The sequence below is a fragment of the Piliocolobus tephrosceles genome, chromosome 11 (genome assembly GCF_002776525.5).
Source record: "Piliocolobus tephrosceles isolate RC106 chromosome 11, ASM277652v3, whole genome shotgun sequence".
Classification (NCBI taxonomy): Eukaryota; Metazoa; Chordata; class Mammalia; order Primates; family Cercopithecidae; genus Piliocolobus; species Piliocolobus tephrosceles.
In genome coordinates this window covers 113,829,963-113,850,468 of record NC_045444.1, presented here as the reverse complement: position 1 = coordinate 113,850,468, position 20,506 = coordinate 113,829,963, and the positions used below count along the sequence as shown (strand labels likewise).

Sequence of the window (20,506 nt, the reverse complement as noted above, 5' to 3'; positions counted from 1 at the left end):
CACCTCCCACTCATTCAAGTCAGTAATAAATATATAATTTGTTTATTATAATATATAGTTATAGAATGATATAATTTATGTGACTTAGTGGAAGGGTACATTTTAGTTGTTAATTTTTATAAAATAAAAAATATATATTTTTAGATTATATAATTGTAGTAGAAATCTCAACCATGCAGGACTACATAAACCATACAATGGAAGTGTCTTCTGTTTCTAACCCAGTTGTATTCTTTCAGTTATTCTCGGTGTTTTGCGTGTTGTGTTGATAGGTGGGTGTTTTTTGTTTTTGTTTTGAGATGGAGCCTCACTCTGTTGCCCAGGCTGGAGTTCAGTGGTGCAATCTCCGCTCACTGCAACCATTGCCTTCTGGGTTCAAGTGATTCTCCTGCCTCAGTCTCCCGAGTAGCTGGGATTACAGGCACCTGCCACCAAACCCAGCTAATTTTTTTGTATTTTTAGTAGAGACAGGGTTTCACCATATTGGCCAGGCTGGTCTCGAACTCCTGGGCTCAAGTGATCCTCCCACCTCGCCCTCCCAAAGTGCTGGGATTACAGGGGTGAGCCACCATGCCCGGCCCATAGGTGAGTTACTCTTAATCCTTTCATACAAATCCTTTCATACAAAGGATTTCACATTTCACTGGGGTCCAGTAACTGGATCCCAGTCTGGAGCTAATGTTTTGGTGTCCATTACCAGGCATGCCCCTTGTACCAGGCTGTGTGCCCCCTGCTGCTGCAGAGTGGAGTGCTGCTCCGTAAGCCTACTACGCCTGAGCTTTTGGCCCACACTGACTGCACCACTGCATGCACTGTCTCACCATTCCCAACAGCACTCACTGAATCTATGCTCTGGGCTGAGCGGGGGATTACACAGAAGCAGAAGGAAGGCATTGTGGAGATTAGAACTGCCTAACATCCCAATCTTTTCTCCTAGACATATTGGCTTGTATTTCCACCAACTTGAACTCATGCATAACTGAGTGACTTTTTTGGCCAATGAAATGTGAACAGAAGTGATGTGGGTCGCTTCTGGGCAGAAACATATAGATCCAGTATGCAGCTCACCACATTTTTGTACCCTGCCCCGTAACTGTGGAAGCCTGGATCAAGATGCTGACTCTGCCAGTCTAGGTCTTTCAGGAACTACCATGAGCACGGACCCCATTTAGATCAGGATGGTCAGTTAACATAAGCAAGAACTTTTGTATTGTTTTTGTTTTTTGAGACGGAGTCTCACTCTGTCGCCCAGGCTGGAGTGTAGCGGTGCAATCTTGGCTCGTGGCAACCTCCACCTCCCAGATTCAAGTGATTCTCCTGCCTCAGCCTCCCAAGTAGCTGGGATCACAGGTGTGTGCCACCACACTTGGCTACTTTTTGTTTTTTTAGTACAGATGGGGGTTTTGCCATGTTGGCCAGACTGGTCTCCAACTCTTGACCTCAGGTGAACCTCTCGTCTTGGTCTCCCGAAGTGCTGGGATTACAGGTGTGAGCCACTGCAGCTGGCCAGAAATTTTGTATTTTAAAGCCTATTCCAACTGATAGTCTTTTCTCAAGGAGCTCGTAAGCTAGTAGAGAGGCAATGTGGAACCACAGTCTGGAGATGTAGTACTGTACATGGCCAAGTAAGTGTTCAAAGGCTTAAATAAAATACGATAACCTCCTCATCCAATATCTCTCCTATTGCTATCTTTCAGTCTGGTAGCATTAGCCAAAACTCTCACATGTCTTAGGTGGGCTATCTCCAAATGGATTAGTCTGCAACACTAGAATAATATGACATAAACATTTTATTTTGTGTATGTGAGCATACAGCTTGAAATAAACTCTAATATTTGCAGCAGAAAAAATACTTTTCTCCGCATCTCATATGTGTTCATTTTCTTGTTGAACAATTTCAAAGAAAGAAACTTCCATAGCTGGTAATATCAATAGAACAAGAAAATATAGTTTAGCTGGATATTTCTGTTTTTACTTTTTACAAGCCATACTAATAAAGGAGTATATTAAAGGAGCTTATCGTAAGCCTATCTTCTTGCATAAATTTATCTCATAGATTTTCTTTTTCTGCTTTCCTTCCTTCACCCCATCATAATATAGAATTATTTTCTCATTTCCCATCATAGTCGTCATAATAATGTCCTACCCTATTGGACTCTGAACTACTTTCCACTATTCATTTTTTATTAGCGTTAAATTTTAACCAGAATATCGGGATAAAAGGCAACACAGTACCATGCAAGCATAGCCACTTTGACAACGTTTCTAACTCAGCCGGGGTGACTATGACCTGCTGCGAGGGATGGACATCCTGCAACGGATTCAGCCTGCTGGTTCTACTGCTGTTAGGAGTAGTTCTCAATGCGATACCTCTAATTGTCAGCTTAATTGATGAAGACCAATCTTCTCAAAACCCCATCTCTTGCTTTGAGTGGTGGTTCCCAGGAATTATAGGAGCAGGTCTGATGGTGAGTAATAGTCATATGAGTTGATGTGAAAAAGCGCCTGCCTATTTCACCACAATCCTAAAAGCTATCTTTCAGTCTTGCAGTTAACTATGTCTTGGCTTACGATACAATTTGGAGCAGTGGTATGGCATTAACTTATATTGGTCATCAGTGAAGAATGGTAATTTAAATAAAGTACACTATGTGGTATAGGATAGAGAGCTGGGCAAAAAAATAAATAAATTGATAGAAGTTGGCTGGGTTATTATCTCTCACATTTCTGCACAGGTAGGGCTGCTCTTCCAAGCTTTATGGTTAGAATTAGGGACTTTCTGAATTAGTTCCTTCAACTTTCCATTGCTCCATACCAGTCTCTAATTATTTACAGAAAATGCAATAGGAGCGAGAGGTTGCTTAATAGGAATGAGTAGAAACATTCCCATGTATGATGACTGGCCTGGGTGATGGTAATTACGAGCCATGAATGTTGCATTGCCTGTACCTGAAGGGAGTTGGGCTAAGAGACAAGGACTTAAAATCCTGGGTCTCTGGTCTCAAGGACTTTTTGACTCAGCTATTACATAGATCCTAGGACATCGAGCTTGTTGAATAGTTTGATGATTGTTACTAGGTCTACCTTTGTTGAAATCTGCAGCAGAGCAGTGCAGTATGGAACTCCTGAATGTAACTGACATGAGTCACCTGAGGCACTTGCAATAGTTAGATTTACGGATTTTCTCCTGAGAATTCTGGTGCAGTAGGCCTGGGTAGGACCCATTTGTTTAGGGAAAACTGCTTTCAAATCTGGCAGAATACCTCAGCTATGCTTCTGCCTCCAATATATCACTGCAAGCAAATCATTTATCCTATGGTTTTGTTTCTATATGTGTAAAATGGGGATGTGGATGTTGAAGTTGATAATTCGGCATCCAAGAGGCGTGTTTTTGTTTGTTATGCCACTATGGGGTTTAGTTAGTGCCAGATAAATGAGTGTATGTGTGTGTGTGTAAGACAGACAGAGAGAGAGAGAGAGAGAGAGCAAGCTGTAAGGACTGACATTATCAGTGTTTTAGAGATAATAAAACACGGAGGTGACTTTAGTTTAACTTTTTTTTAACTTTTAAGTTCAGAGGTACATGTGCAGGTTTGTTACACAGGTAAACGTGTGTCTTGGGGGGTTGTTGTACAGGTTATTTCATCACCCAGGTATTAAGCCTAGTACCCATTGTTTATTTTGCCTGATCCTCTCCCTCCCTCCACCCTCCACCCTTCAACAGGCCCCAGTGTGTGTTGTTCCCTTTTATGTGCTCATGTGTTCTCATCATTTACCTCCCACTTATGAGTGAGAACATGCGGTTTTTGGTTTTCTGCTCATGCATTAGCTTGTTAAGGATAATGGCCTCCAGCTCCATCCACGTCCCTGCAAAGGACATGATCTCATTCCTTTTTTGTGGCTGTGGTGGTGATTTTTTAAAAAATTCAGAACGTAGTTTTCTACTTGAATCACTGATTCTTAATTATGATCAGTTACTGCTGCTGGTCTTATCCCCAGATTTACAAAAACCCTCTTCCTTTACCATCACAAGGAATCTGTTCCTCTGCTTTAGGTAGAAAGATCTAATTAAAGCAAAAGCTTTTGGAAAGTTTTGGGCTATTTCTTCACACTGCCACGGATGCTCTCTTCCAGGCTGAGAGACAGAAAACACGTTGCAACTCAACAGCGTGAAGCAACCAGACATCCGTGTGTCTGTTTTCTCCCCTGTAGAAGGCGTCTCTCTATTTGAGTAGTAGAAGCCTCTTTTGCATTTGCTTACACCAGAAGCCAGGAGCAGCTGGCTGAGCATAACTTAACGATAGCGATTTCCATGAAGCTCCTAAAAGTTCCCGAGTTAAGACAATCCACTTAGAATAACTCATGCAGCATTAGATATAAATTGGCTCTGCCACAAATCCCATGAGATAAAAAAAAAAAAAAAAAGTATTAGCATTAAAGGAGTCTGAGGTGGTGATGACACATACCTACATCTCCTGTATTCTTCATTTTAGGATGGTGGCGGGTGTGGCAGGGAGAGAAGAGACAGAGAAAAACAGAGAGAAGGACATAAGTCTTCATTTATTGGCCATCTGCCAAGGGCCATCTACTGGGTTCATTCATTACCTTGTTATCTCATTTAGTCTCTATAATAATGCGTGTATTTATTATCACTTGTATTTTACAGGCCAGCACACAGAAAGTTAGGAATGTTAACAAGGTCACCTAATGGATGTGAAACCCAGTTCCAGATACATCTGACGTCAAAACTCTGTTTTTCCACTAGTGCTAGTACCATAGTCCTCAACACCTGTCTCAGGGTTGCCAGAGGTGAAAGACATAATCTATAAATTAATCCATAAAGTTAAGTGACCAGGAAACTGAATCACAGAAAGATTACAGAAACTTGTGGAACAGTTTCAGAGAATCTGAACTTCCTTGTTCTACAGCTAACTTTACTTTATCACCTTCAGCAAGTATTATCGAAGATATCCACATCAGACTATCTCTATTATTCAGTGTTATAGAATGTCATTAAAGCATCAGACAAGTCTTTGAAAAGTCCATATGAACTTTAGACAGAGGCTAAGCCCACAGGCGAACAGGTGGGTGGTAAAAAGGGTTCGGACTACAGGTCTATTTTCATGATCCTCAGATAGATACAGAATGCGGAAGAAAGTCTTTTTCAAAGGGACTTATTAATATGTCCTTTACAACATCCATGAAAATACCCACTGGTTCAAAATATTGAGCTTTCAATATACTTGTAACCACACAAAAAATTATTAGAGAAGAAATCACAGCCCGTGATAAGCACTTGGGTCATAGTTCTTGAAATCTTTCCAAGATTACTGTAGTGTTTCAAATTAGTATTGTTACCAAAAATGGGATTTTGCAGGAAGTAGATAATTATACAAACTATGGAATTCATTATTGATTACATCATGAAATCTATTCATTTTATGGCTTCATTACTTACTTAAAACAGAGGTGAACTTTTCATCTTCTAAAACCATGACTAAGTAAAAATGTGATGTACTTAACTTTAAATGGAAAAACTGATACAAATGTTATTTGTCTGAGTATTTTTAAAAAGACCTCAAAATGTTTTCTTGAAAACCTATAAACAGAAAGGCCATTTTATTTTATATAAGGTTAATTGTGAGCCTGATCTTAATCATGCTTATTCATTGAGTTCACTTATTTGATATGAGCAACTCATCAAAGTCAGTTATTAAAGTCTTAATAGAGAACAAATTGTTGAAAGTTGGCTGGGCGCAGCGGCTCATGTCTGTAATCCCAGCACTTTGGGAGGCTGAGGCGGGCAGATCATGAGGTCAGCAGACCAAGATCATCCTGGCTAACATGGTGAAACCCCATCTCTTCTAAAAATACAAAAAATTAGCCACGTGTGGTGGCAGGCACCTGTAGTCCCAGCTACTTGGGAGGCTGAGGCAGGGGAATGGCTTGAACCCGGGAGGTGGAGCGTGCAGTGAGCTGAGATCACGCCACTGCACTCCAGCCCGGGCAACAGAGCGAGACTCTATCTCAAAAAAAAAAAAGTTGTTGAAAGTTAAACAGATGAGAAGATTTTACGCATGACAAACATTTGTAAAATATACTTTTGTGAGTTTTTTTTTTTTTTTTGGTCATTGTTTTTGAGACAAGGTCATGCTCTGTCACCCAGGCTAGAATGCAGTGCTGTGAGCACAGCTCACTGCAGCCTCAACCTCCTGGGATCAAGTGATCCTCCCCCTTCAGCCTCCTAAGTAGCTGGGACTATAGGCATGCACCACGATGCCCAGCTTATCTTAAAAACCTTTTTTGGCCAGGTGTGGTGGCTTATGCCTGTAATCCCAGCACCTTGAGACGCTGAGGTGGATCACCTGAGGTCAGGAGTTCGAGACCAGCCTGGCCAACATAGAGAAACCCATTTCTACCAAAAAATACAAAAATTAGCCGGGCATGGTGGTGCATGCCTCTAATCCCAGCTACTCAGGAAGCTGAGGCAGGAGAATCACTTGAACCCGGAGGTGGAAGTTGCAGAGAGCCAAGATTGTGCCACTGCATTCCAGTCTAGGTGACAGAGTGAGACTGTGTCTCAATTTTTTTTTTTTTTTTTGTAGATAGGGTCTCACTATATTGCCCAGGTTGGGGTCACACTCCTGGGTTCACGCAATCCTTCTGTCTTGGCCTCCCAAAGTGCCAGAATTACAGGCATGAGCCACCAAGACTGGCTGCAAAATATAGTTTTGATATTTGTAATGAGCTATGACTTTGTGTGTTACTCTCATGTTCAATTTCTTAGAGGACTCCCAAAAGTCTGAATTTCATCACAGAATTTTTAATAGTCTAAAGTTTTTTTGTACTTCATTTGTAAAATCATACAACTTCTAAAACTAAATACAACTATGGGTTTCTGTAAGAAAAAATGAACAATATTACTTTTCTTTTTAAAAACAAAAGACTAGCAAGACATTTAATTTTACAAAAACTCAGGCATTCAAAATATGCTTAGGAAATGAAAAAGCGTGTTCTCATAATTATTCATTTTGGCAGGAGATTATCTGGTAAATTTATATATAATTCAGACATACACACACACCATTCACAGTTTTAGCGTCTGTCCTCTAAAGAACCCCTCCAATTTCCACAGCTCTGAATGGGAAAGCGGTTGAAACCACAGTGAGTTGTCAAATTACCAGTAACAGCATTACAAAGATGTGTTAACAAGCCTTGAAGTCAGTGGGGTGGTGACTAATGCACTGTAAGTAATTGTCCCTTTACAAAACCCCTCTGTAAGCGAATCATGAAAGTAAATATTTAGCAACTCTGAAATAAACTTATCTTCATGAAAGTTAGCAGAGTTCAGTTTGCATCAACAAGGAAAACAGAACAATTTATTCATTTAAGTTGCAATGTCAATCCACATTTTTTTTTTTTTTTTAAGACAGGGTCTCGCTTTGTCATCCTAGGCTGGAGTACACTGGCACTTTCTTTTGAAAGAATCATTATTTTTCTAAATCTGTGGCTGGCAAACTGTAAATATTCATTGAATATTTTAGGTTTACAAACCAGCCTCTTCCACACAATTTTTTTTTTTTTTTTTTTTTTTTTTTTGAGACGGAGTCTTGCTCTGTCACCAGGCTGGAGTGCAGTGGTGCAATCTTGGCTCACTGCAACCTCTGTCTCCCGGGTTGAAGTGATTCCTCTGCCTCAGGCTTCCCGGTAGCTGGGACTACAGGCACGCACCACCAAGCCCGGCTAATTTTTTGTATTTTAGTAGAGACAGGGTTTCATCATGTTGGCCAGGATGGTCTCGATCTCCCAACCTCGTGATACGCCTACCTTGGCCTCCCAAAGTGCTCGGATTACAGGCATGAGCCACTGCGCCCAGCCTCTTCCACACAATTTAACTCTACTGTTGGTGCACAAAAGTAGCCATAGACAGTATGTAAATAAATGGATGTGACTGTGTTCCAATAAAAAACTTTATTTACAAGAAAGAGGTGGTGGGCCATAGTTTACCAATTCCTGTTATAAATGATTTGTCCTGTAAGCTCAAAAGGCAGTATAGCTTATGTGTACAATAAAAGATGTTTAGTGCATGAATACTGACACCTATTTGGGAGCTAGAATTTCTTTTCCCTTTTCTTCTGGGCTTTCAGCTATGCTCCAAGGTGGCTGGGCAGCCATATACACATGTGGCCTCTAAATAAGAAGTGTGGTGGTGTTCAAAGCAATGTGTAAGCAAGCTTGATAACAATACAAAGTGACATGGAGGCAATACATCATCAGATGGAGAGTGTTTTGTTAGGAAAGCTGCCTTGTAAAGAGGCATAAACTTTAAACCTGTGCTGAAAGAAGAAAGGCAGATGTGGCCTTGAATAAATGAATCAGAGAGGGAGTAACTGGAAGGACAATGAGATGGGCAAGGGTGAAGGCAGCAGGGAAGATGAGAATGAACAAACTCTAGGTAGGAATAGGGGAGAATGGTAAGACTTGAGTCAGTGTGGAATAGGGATTAAGAGTCCTGGCTGAGTACAGAGGCTCACCTGTAATCTCAACACTTTAGGAGGCCGAGGCAATCACTTGAGCCCAGGAGTTCGAGACCAGCCTGGGCAACCCCCATCTCTACAAAAAATGCCCCTCAAAATAAATTAAAAATAAGGCATGATGGCATGCACCTGTAGTCCCAACAACTCGGGAGGCTGAGGTAGGAGGATCTCTTGAGCCCCGGATGCTAAGGCTGCAGTGAACCATGATCATGCCATTGCACTTCAGCCTGGGTGACAGAGTGAGACCCTGTCTCAAAAAAACAAAACAAAAAACCATCTGGGTTCTGCACCCCAAATGACTAGGTTTTTTTTGTTGTTGTTTTGAGACGGAGTCTCGCTCTGTCGCCAGGTTGGAGTGCAATGGCGTGATCTCAGCTAACTGCAACCTCTGTCTCCCAGGTTCAAGTGATTGTCCTGCCTCAGCCTCCTAAGTAGCTGGGGCTACAGGTATGCACCACCAGGCCCAGCTAATTTTTGTATTTTTAGTAGAGACGGGGTTTTCTCATGTTGGCCAGGATAGTCTCGTTCTCCTGACCTCGTGATCCACCCACCTTGGCCTCCCGAAGTGCTGGGATTACAGACATGAGCCACTGCGCCCAGCCAAATGACTAGTTTTGAATCCCAACCCTTCTACTAAGAAAGTAGAAGGACAATTTGAGTCGTTTGTCTAAGAAAGACAAATTACTCAAACTTTCTATGCCGCAGTCTTCTCATTGGTAAAATGGGAATAATAATAGCACCTACCTCATAGGATTATGATGAAGATGGAATAAACTAAGGCATGTAAAGCGCCTGCAACAGTGCCTGGCATGTAGTCAGAGCTCGGGAAAATGTCAGAGAACAGGAGTAGAAGGAGAGAGAAAAACCACTCAAGGGCAGCTGTGCTGAGATGGCAAAAAACCGAGGCCTAAAATTTCTCAAGTGGAAGGAAATAACTTACATTCTACCCTTCAATGATACAAAACTCCTTCCAGTAAGAATTTCTAGTCATAGCTGCTGCCTAGATATGACTAAAAATTGCAACCCAAGTCCTGAGAATATGGTGTTCTTTCTTAAAGCTTTCCTTGGCAACATGTATTTCCCTGAAGACAGAATGTGATCTATAGATTTCTGAGCATCAATGTATAAAGTGAGATCATTACATATCATGGATATAGGAAGAGAAAGGAGAACGTGGAACCAAAAATAATTCTCAAATATAAGGTTGGGGAAACCAGCAAGATAGCTGGGATCTTGGGAAAAGAAAGGCTAGTGGGAGTGGGTGGTGACAGAATGATTCGTTCCCAACTGCCAGGCAAACAAAACCTCAACTTCTTTTCTGCAGGTTTGCCAGAATAATTCATACAATTTCTTGAAAATTGGGTCAGGTGTGATAGCTCACATCTTTAGTCCAAGCACTTTAGGGGCACAAGGCAGGAGGTTTTCTTGAGGCCAGGAGTTCAGGACCAATCTGGGCAACAGAGTGAGATCTTGCCTCTACAAAAATATTTTAAAAATTAGCCAGGTGTGGTGGCCTATACCTGTGGTTCTAGCTACTCAGTAGGCTAAGGCAGGAGGATTATTTGAGCTCAGAAGTTTAAGGCTACAGTGAGCTATGCTTGTATCACTGCACTCCAGCCTGGGTAACAGAATGAGGCCCCTATTCTTTAAACAAACAAACAAACAACTAACAGAGTTTGGATGATGCAGCCAATTCTTTCAGAAACATTTCTTCCAAAAATAATATATAAATAAGTCATCCTAATCTATTCAAAATCTAGTTCTCTGCAGATGACTCAGAGTGAACTAAGAATGTAGATAGAAGACTTCAAAACTGCTGTCTTGAATTCCCCCATTCCCGCCACCACTTTTAATCTTTCTGGTTGAAACTGGGATGACAAGGTTCACAAAACCACGGATATTGCCAAATTCCCTTTTTGTTCTTTGAGGCTTGATTTCCCACAACTGGTGGTAAACAGAAGGTGAAGATTACTATTTTTTCTTCCGATGAGAAGTAATAATACTCATCTTTTCTGTTGATGTCATTTCCAGGCCATTCCAGCAACAACAACGTCCTTGACAGCAAGAAAAAGAGCATGCTGCAACAACAGAACTGGAGTAAGTATGGAGCAGACGGCATGGAAGTAGAAGTGCATAAACAGTTACTGCTATCTAAGCAAAGCCACACTGAGTCGCTTACATCCACCGAATCACAGTGGGGCTCTGTTGACAGAACCACAGCCTTAGAAACATGCTATTTTTATTTATTTATTTAGAGACAGGGTCTCGTTCTGTTGCCGAGACTGGAGTGCAGTGGTGCAATCTCGGTTCACTGCAACCTCTGTCTCCCGGGATCAAGCAATTCTCCTGCCTCAACCTCCTGAATAGCTGGGACTATGGGTGCGCACCACCACACCCCAGCTAATTTTTGTATTTTTAGTAGAGATGGGGTTTCAACATGTTGGTCAGGCTAGTCTCAAACTCCTGACCTCAAGTGATCTGCCCACCTCAGCCTACCAAAGTGCTGGGATTACAGGTTTGAGCCACTGCGCCTGGCCTGAAACATGCTATTTAGGATGATGATATAGAAATAGAAAAAGTGAGAAGGGTTTTTTTGTCCCACAAACAGTTAGTCGGCCTTCTGCCCCTTCCTCAGTCTTCAGTGGATTGTCCTTTCCTCAATTTAAAGGTTTTCAAAGAAAGGATATTTATAAGTCATACCCACAGCTGCAATCAGTTTCATAATACTCAGGTGTGATATTTTTGTGGCGTATATAAAATACTCAGGGGAAATGTACTCAGTTCTCTCATGCAATGACAGACTGGTTTGCTGGGATTAGAATGACAACTGCCCTTATCCAGTTAAATCAAAGGAGCTGCCAGGTTTTCTTCCCCCAAAACATTTAATACCTACCCACTATGTATAAAGTCGTAATGAAGTTAAAAGTAAATTAAGATTCATTAACCTGAGTGTCACTCTGCTCAGAACACCTTCAGATATGCTCTCACAAAACCCTTAAGTAGGAAAAAGTAAGATGTATGTTTTATTCATGAAAGAACAGATGCTCAGAGAAAGTAAATAATTTGCCAGTGTAGCACACTAGTAAGTGGATTGTTATCCAAAACCACTGGAGCACCCCACAATTCACAATCTTTATGCCCTGAACATGGCTATTAAGCAACATAAGGGCTCTCATAGTTCCCTGTGGAAGAGGTAGATTGAAAGCAAGCAGTCACAGTAAATCTGCTTGGCTGAGCTTGAGCTTTCAAAGCAATGGTTCTCAGATGGATGGGAATATTAGGCCGGGCACGGTGGCTCACAGCACTTTGGGAGGCTGAGGTGGGGGGATCACTTGGGGTCAGGAATTTGAGACCAGCCTGGCCAACATGGTGAAACCCCGTCTCTACTATAAACACAAAAATTAGCTGGGTGTGGTGGCCCATGCCTGTAATCCCAGATACTCAGGAGGCTGACGCAAGAGAATCGCTTGAACCCAGGAGGCCAAGGTTGCAGTGAGCCAAGATTGCACCATTGCACTTCAGCCTGGGCAACAGATGAGTAAGACTCTGTAAAAAAAAAAAAAAAAAAAAAGACAGGGATGGGGATGTTAGAATCATCTAAAGAGATTTAAAAAATACCAATGCCTGGGTGGCCCCCAGAGATTCTGCATCAGTATTTTTCAAAAGCACTCAAGATAATTCGGCCAGGGGTTAGAATCACTGCTTAAAAAAAAAAGCCAGATATTTCTATCCATAATGGAAGACTCATATTTTTAAAAATTACCCTTTTTTCTGACATTTGATATTTATCTAGGATTACAATAATTATGCTAATTAGTTCTAGTCTATTTTTGTTCTGCATACATTTTAGGTATTCAATAAACACTAATTTTCAGTTTCCCTTCCCTGTCACTTTTCTTTGTAAATGATAACAATTTGGAATTTGACTTTGTATCTTTTCTATATGGTGCTCACAACATTCTCGACATCCTGAGACATTTCTGAATTCCTGAAATCAAAAATATCAAAACACTTGCATAGGCTTTTCCTATGGGTGTATCCTCTAAGAACTGGTGTTTAAGTCCTACCTGGTGTCTTTGAAGCCTAGATAAGACCAAAACATGAGACAAGTGGCAGAGGCTACATCTTGGGAGGAAGGGAAAGGGTTGACCAAGGCTTGTCCCCTGTTTTAACTGTTCCTTGCTTCTTCCCTTTTTCCAGTTCTTAATTTTGCTTCTGAATACAAAATGGTTTTGCTGAATCATTTCAGTGAATCCCCTTTAGGGGAAATACAGATGCCTGAAATCACTTTCTAAAGCCAGGCCTTTTGTCAAGTGATGAGAACTCAAAGATAACACGACCAGGCGCGGTGGCTCACGCCTGTAATCCCAGCACTTTGGGTGGCTGAGGAGGGCGGATCACTTGAGGTCAGGAGTTTGAAACCAGCCTGGCCAACATGGTGAAACCCTGTCTCTACTAAAAATACAAAAAAATAAAAATAAAAATTAGCCGGGTGTGGTGGCGCGCACCTGTAATCCCAGCTACTTGGGAGGCTGAGGCAGGAGAATTTCTTGAACCGGGAGGCAGAGGTTGCAGTGAGCCCAGAGAGTGCCATTGCAGTCTAGCCTGGGAAACAAAGAAAGGCTCCGTCTCAAAAAATATATATAATTATGTATATATAATATACATTATATATAAATATATAATTGTATATATAATGTATATACTTATATATATAATTGTATATATAATTATATATTATTTATCTTATATATTTATATAACATATATATTATCTTATATATTTATATAACATATAAATTATATATATTTATCTTATATATTTATATAACATATATATTATCTTATATATTTATATAACATATATAAATTATTAGATATATATAATAGATGGCTAAAAATAAACACCATGGCACTTCTCGATGAGTAAATTTAAGTAACTGCACAAGTCACAGTAGCATGGAAGAATCAGGATTTGAAGTAGACTCCAAATCCATCATTGTGAACTTTTGGCTGCAAGAAGTATAGTGATTAAAGTGCTTCCCAGCTGGGAGAGCCTGACAAATTTCGTCCATCTCCATGATACACAATTTTCTCATCCATAAAATGGAAATAATAATAGTATCTATCTCTTGGGGTTATGAAAAGAATTAAATAATATATGTAAAGTACAACATCCCTCAACACAACTCTATAGGTAGTCACCTTATTCTGCACTCATAAAAGGCAGGTCTCAAGAATACAACCCACAAATCCTGTGGGAGTTGCATTATTCCCGCAAAGGAAAAGAAAAAGCATTCCCGCACTTCATTTCTGCTGATTTTGAAATAATCATTAGTGACTAACAACTTCACTGAAACAATACAAAAGTTTCCTTTTTTTTTTTTCTTTTAGAGATGGGGTCTCAATATGTTGTCCAGGCTGGTCTTGAAGTCCTGGGCTCCAGCAATCTGCCCCGCTTGGCCTCCCAAAGTGCTGGGATTATAGGCACGAGCCACCGTGCTTGGCCTAAGAGCTTATTTTTTGAAAAACAAACACTAACTTTCATTCCATTTCCTATGCCAAATTCCATGCCTTCTTCTGTTCTCATGACTGACTCATGAAATAAAGATGTGTACGATCTTTGTAACACAGTGGTTCTCAACCGGCGGGTTATTTTACCCACCCACCTCCACCCCAAGAGGATATTTGGCAATGTCTGGAGACAATTTTGGTTGTCAGAACTGGGCTGGAGGTGGCAGGGGTGTGTTGGGGGGGTGATATTGGCATCTATGAGGTAGAAAGCAGGGATGCTGCTAAATATACTATACTGCACAGGAAAGGCCCCACAGCAAAGTGTGCAAATGTCCCTGGTGCTGAGGTTGGGAAGTCCTGTTCTAACTCTATGCTGATGACTGATCACTGCAGGATGCTGGCCACTGGCCACTTAAAGCATCAGGGTCAAATTCACTTAAAGCATCAGGGCCAAACACTTGGGAGCCAAGAGACCAGGCATGAAGATAAAGGTAGTTAAGATCCAGTCAAGGTCGGGCGCGGTGGCTCAAGCCTGTAATCCCAGCACTTTGGGAGGCTGAGACGGGCAGATCATGAGGTCAGCAGATCGAGAAATCTGCTCCGTCTCTACTAAAAAATACAAAAAACTAGCCGGGCAAGGTGGCGGGCACCTGTAGACCCAGCTACTCAGGAGGCTGAGGCAGGAGAATGGCGTGAACCCGGGAGGCGGAGCTTGCAGTGAGCTGAGATCCAGCCACTGCACTCTAGCCCGGGCGACAGAGCCAGACTCCGTCTCAAAAAAAAAAAAAGATCCAGTCAAGATTTTATGAAGTAGGAAGTACACAAAACAGGGAGGAACTAGATCTCAGTGATCAGAAGAAACAGATGAGGCTCGGGAACATGAAAGTTTAGATTTTTCAGAGACAGTGACAGGCCAAAGCATGTTTTTTTTTTTTTTTTTTTTTTTTTTTCCAGATTTTTTTTTTTCACCCACCCAGGCTGGAGTGGAATGGCGCAATCTCGGATCACTGCCTCCCGGGTTCAAGTGATTCTCCTGCCTCAGCCTCCCAAGCAGCTGGGCACCCGCCACTAAGCCTGGCTAATTTTTTTGTATTTTTAGTAGAGAGGGGGTTTTGCCATGTTGGCCAAGATGGTCTTGAACTCCTGACCTCAGGGGATCCACCCACTTTGGCCTCCCAAAATGTTGGGATTACAGGTATGAGCCACCACGCCCAGCCCTAACCATCTTTTAGTGAGTGTAATCAAATAGAAGAGACTTTGCCCTCTGCCTTCTTGTATCATTCACACCTAATCAAACTGTGATCTTAAGATCCAGGATTTTAGGGTAACTGGATTAAAAAAAGACTGCATATGCTCCTGAAACTTGAAACAGATCAGGAACATGTAATAATGTGTGCAAATGGCTCTATTTTATTTTTCAGATGTTTCTTTCATCACTTTTCAGTGTAATCACAGTCATTGGTGCTCTGTATTGCATGCTGATATCCATTCAGGCTCTCTTAAAAGGTCCTCTCATGTGTAATTCTCAAGGCGACAGTACTGCCAATTGTGAATTTTCATTGAAAAACATCAGGTAAGTAACTTGATTTTCACAGGCTTACTTTCTTACACAGTTGAACTAGTTTGATTAGACTAATGCAGTACTGAAACAATGCCATGTTTTTATTTGATGCAACTGCTGGGACAGATTCTTAGGAATTTAGTACATTAACGCCAGTTAGCATAACCCCACATAAAAATGGAGGAATCATTAGATTTACAATGCTGTAAAAGGACTTTTAGATATTGTCTAAAAGGACTGGCTGATCTCAAATGGCTTATGCTTCTCTTTCAAAAATCTACAGTTACATATGTGTATGTATATTAAAAAATTATGCAAATATACACCAGAAACTTAACTTTCATCCATGGAGAATGGAAATAGGGGACTCCCTCGGAGAGTAAAGAGAACATTTACTTTCTACACTTCTGAATTAAATTTGTAAACCATAAGCAAATATTACATTTACAATTTAAAAAACTTAATAAAAACACAATAAATAAAATGCAGAGCCTTGCCTGTAGGCCTAAATGGAACAGAGCAACCAATGGATTCATACAGACATGCTATAAATATACTGTATGCATGGGAATGAATCCAAAATTTAAGTCATGTAACAACAAATAATACTGGAGAGTTACATGTACTTAGTAAGTGGCTCATTTTAGTCTTTTGAGATCACTCTGTGACTGAATCTAGACACAATTTGTAAAAACTGGAAGAAAAAAACTAATCCATTAGCTATCTGTATAGGCTGCTCAGTTTAGCAAATAACCAGAATTTACTTTTGTAGTTACGTAAAAAAAATTGTTTTTTTTTTCTCCTTTTCCCTTACCTTGCTACATTACAAAATAAAAGCCCCTCAAATTTTGTGTAGCATATTTGTTTTGAATCAAAACCCAAGGAAGGCCAGGCACAGTGGCTCACGCCTATAATCCCAGCACTTTGGGAGGCCAAGGCGCGTGGATCGCTTGAGGTCAGGAGTTTGAGACCAGCCTGGCCAACATGGTGAAAAAATACATCACTACTAAAAATACAAAAATTAGCCAGGTGTGGTGGTGCATGCCTCTAGTCCCAGCTACTCAGGAGGCTGAGGCGGGAGAATTGCTGGAACCCAGGAGGCGGAGGTTGCAGTAAGCCGAGATCAAGCCACGGCACTCCAGTTTGGATGACAGAGGGAGACTCTGTCTCAAAAACAAACAAAGCCAAGGAAAGTCTCCTTACTCAAAGACTTGAAGTAAAGAGTTAAAGATTTCTACCACAGATGCTATGCACATTCAATCCCCAAGGAACGACAACAGCCCACAGTGTACCAGGCACCAGGCTGAGCTCTGCAGGTAGCAGCACTCAGATATTCCCAGCCTAGCTGGGGAGATGGGTTAGGCTAGCAAAGTGACAAGAGAGTGATCCTTGGCTTACTACACATTTCACAAAACACTCACATTTCATGTGCTGAAAATACTGTTGTTTTCCCAGGGTGAATGTCAGTTGCTGGTATCCAGCAATGCAAACTCCCTAAGAACATTCAATTTTACTCTACAATAGACAAAACAAAAAATTATCTTGGGATAGACGTGTTAAGGCTAAAAGTTTCTCATTTTCCATAGCCCTGTTAAGAACAGGCACATATCACTTTAATCAGACATATTTACTCAGTAAAAACTGCACATCTGGTTGAAGAGCGGACGCCAGGTGCAGTTCTGCACTAAGAACTGAGCTCATTTAAAGGGTGGCAGGGGAGGCTCCTTAGTTTTTATATCTAGCAAGTAGAAGAGTACCTGAATAAATAAAATAAATAGGTTGAACCGTGAAAAACTGTTGACATTCAACTATTTCTGACATCCCAAAACAGCAATTTCATTCTGTTCAACCTAAGAGATGTACTGTAGAGATGCTTGTTAAATGATGGGCTATATAATAGAAGTTTTGTAACTAGTAGAGTATATGGACACATGGTCAGACATCCTGATCTGTTATTTCTGGGCACAGTATTTCAAAAGTACATTCTGTTTCACTAGTTCTTTTACAGGCACAATGCTACATTCCTTTGGTCAGTGATTTTCTGAATACCTGATTTGTATCTTTTGCTTTTCAGTGACATTCATCTAGAAGCCTTCAACTTGCAGTGGTTTTTCAATGACTCTTGTGCACCTCCTACTGGTTTCAAAAACCCCACCAGCAACGACGTCATGGCCAGTGACTGGAGAGCATCTAGTTTGCACTTCAATTCTGAAGAAAACAAACACAGGCTTATCCACTTCTCAGTATTTTTAGGTCTACTGCTTGTTGGAATTCTGGAGCTCCTGTTTGGGATCAGTCAGATAGTCATTGGTTTCCTTGGCTGTCTGTGTGGAGTCTCTAAGCGAAGAAGTCAAATTGTGTAGTTTAATGGGAATAAAATGTAAGTATCAGTAGTTTGAATAATTTGAGAAGTACACTTGTTTTCCAAGTCATCTTTGAGATGATTTAAAAAATCAACCTTTCACATAGAAAGCATGTTGTGAAATTATAGAAAGCATAGAAATGCATAACACTCTCATACCGTGGTTGATTTGGGAAAGGTGGAGAGAATTTTCCATTAGTTTTGTATCATGCTATTCAAATTTTTTACCTCTTCATTGTGTGTAGAGAAAGGAGAAGGGAAGGAGGATGAGAAGGAACAAAAGTCATCCTGAAAATAAAAGTACAGGACCTTTTTTTTTTTGAGGGTCTCAAAAAAGGCCAGAGTACAGTGGTGCTGTCTCAGCTTACTGCAGCCTCAACTTCCTGGGCTCAGGTGATTCTCCCGCCTCAGCCTCCCTAGTAGCTGGGACTACAGGCACGTGCCACTATGCCAAGCTAAATTTTTGTATTTTTAGTAGAGATGGGGTGTTGCCATGTTGCCCAGGCTGGTCTCGAACTCCTGGACTCAAGTGATCTGCCTGCCTCAGCCTCCTGAAGTGCTGCGATTACAGGCGTGAGCCATCGCACCCGAAGTACAGGACCTTTTTATTGTATTTCTTTAAAGAATAAATATATAACCTGAATGTAATCAAATCTTTAGATCTAATTCTCAGCTTGCAGGGAACACAAGGACAAATCAATCCAAAAAGTGGGTCAGTAGGCAGAGAATGGCCCCTTTCCAACAAGAAAACGTTATAAAGTATTTTTGAGGAAACTGTTCTAGATTAAGAGAATAGAGGCCTATTTCAGCTAAACACATGTAAACTTTGTCACAGATAATTGGGGGGAATATGTAGAAGAATTGGATCAGATGATATTAAGGAATTATTGTTAATTTTGGTAGGTCTGATAATGGTTTTATAGTATAAAGGCTGAGTATCCCTTATCCAAAATGATTAAGATCAGAAGTCTTTTGGCTTTCACATTTTTTTGGAGTTTGGAATTTTGCCTATAATAATGAGACATCTTGGGGATGGGATGCAAGTCTAACCACAAAATTCATTTATGTCTCATACATACTTTATACACCTGGCCTGAAGGTAATTTCACACAATATTTTAAATAACTTTGTGCATGAAACAAAATTTTGACTGCATTCTTACTGCAACTCATCACATGAGGTCAGGTGTGGAATTTTCCACTTGTGGTGTTATGTTAGTGGCTCAAAAGTTTTAGATCTTGGAGCATTTTGGATTTTGAATTTTTGGATTAGTGATTCTCAACCTGTATACAGAAATGTCCTCATTTTAAAAAAAAGAAATGTATATTTATATGTTTGGTGAGAAAATATGTTTTAAAAATACTTCAATGAAAAGCAATGGGAAGATGTTTACTGTCATATTTAGGTGATAGGTATATGGCAGTTCATTATACTCTTCTATTTTCCTATGTTTACATTTTTCATTAAAAAAACCATACCTAGAAAAGCCCAAGTCTTTCAAAAGCTATTTTCTATATGTGCCAATCTTTAAAAAACAGGGTAACAAGTGTATTTATCACATTAAAATGTTGTCAAACAAAGCTAAAAATCTAAAATTTTCTGAATGTTATTTCTATATTTTATTTCAATTGTTTATGTTCATTGGGCTTATGGTTCTATAAATAATTTGCAGTACCTATATTATAGCTGCCTAGATTTAGTAACATCGAGAGCTTATAAGCCTATTTTTCTGAACATTTACTATATAAAAACATTTTCCCTACACCCCTACAAATACTTACTTGTCCTTAAGGCCTAGTTTAAATACCTCCTACTTGAGGAAGCCTTCCCAGTGCTCATGATCCAATAAACCAAGTTAGCACTTACCCAAGGCTCTATTATCATTCCTGTCATAATGTAACATACATGTGCTTGTACGTCCATCACTAAAGCATTTAGGAGCACAGGAACCACGTTCATCAGCCCTCTCCTCTTCAAGTCCTTAGCAAGGCTCCTTGTTTCCTCACCCCCAAACCCATTCCTACCCCCACCTGCCTGATCTCTGGCAGCACTCTTTATCCTTGACTTCAGCACAGATACCACTTTTTTTCTGAGAGGCTATTTCTAACCGTCTAACGAAAACTAGGCTTCCCTTTCCTCTTTTACCATGCTTTCATTTACAGCACCTATCACAATGATGACTGCATTTTCATTTGAGCTTGCTTCTTAAATTACACTGTCCCCCGTTAGACTATAAGCTCCAGGGGTACAGGAACATGTTTATTCCTTCCTGGTATAAACAGTACTTAGTACAGTGCCTGGTACAAAGCAGAAACATTGTATTTAGTTGAATGAATTAATGAATCCTATCTTCAGTACCCAGCTTTTAGTGAAGACTCGATACTTATTCAATGAATTGTCAAACTGCTAATAGTCATGAAATTAAAACAAATATAAGACAGCTCACTGTACTCTACTGAACAAGGATCAGCAATGGTGCTTACAAATTTTCTCATCACCCCCCCAAAATACTTATGCCATGTACTTTCCCCCC

The 20,506-nt window shown here is 40.5% G+C and overlaps 1 protein-coding gene across 1 annotated transcript; it reads left to right on the top strand.

The window, feature by feature from the left end:
- The first annotated feature begins 2,250 nt into the window (after window positions 1-2,250).
- On the top strand, window positions 2,251-19,560 carry TM4SF20 (transmembrane 4 L six family member 20). The gene is made up of 4 exons (XM_023193941.1): window positions 2,251-2,468; window positions 10,569-10,634; window positions 15,472-15,623; window positions 17,686-19,560. Exons 1-4 carry the CDS (start codon window positions 2,286-2,288, stop codon window positions 17,972-17,974), a joined length of 690 nt encoding a protein of 229 aa, XP_023049709.1. The 5' UTR covers window positions 2,251-2,285; the 3' UTR covers window positions 17,975-19,560.
- The last annotated feature ends 946 nt before the right edge of the window (window positions 19,561-20,506 follow it).

Excerpts from the sequence above, each read along its gene's own strand:
- TM4SF20 (XM_023193941.1), top strand. The coding sequence starts at position 2,286 with ATGACCTGCTGCGAGGGATGGACATCCTGCAACGGATTCAGCCTGCTG. Across the intron at positions 2,469-10,568 it reads TTATAGGAGCAGGTCTGATG|GCCATTCCAGCAACAACAAC; the intron begins GTGAGTAATAGT and ends TGTCATTTCCAG. Across the intron at positions 15,624-17,685 it reads TTTTCATTGAAAAACATCAG|TGACATTCATCTAGAAGCCT; the intron begins GTAAGTAACTTG and ends TTTGCTTTTCAG.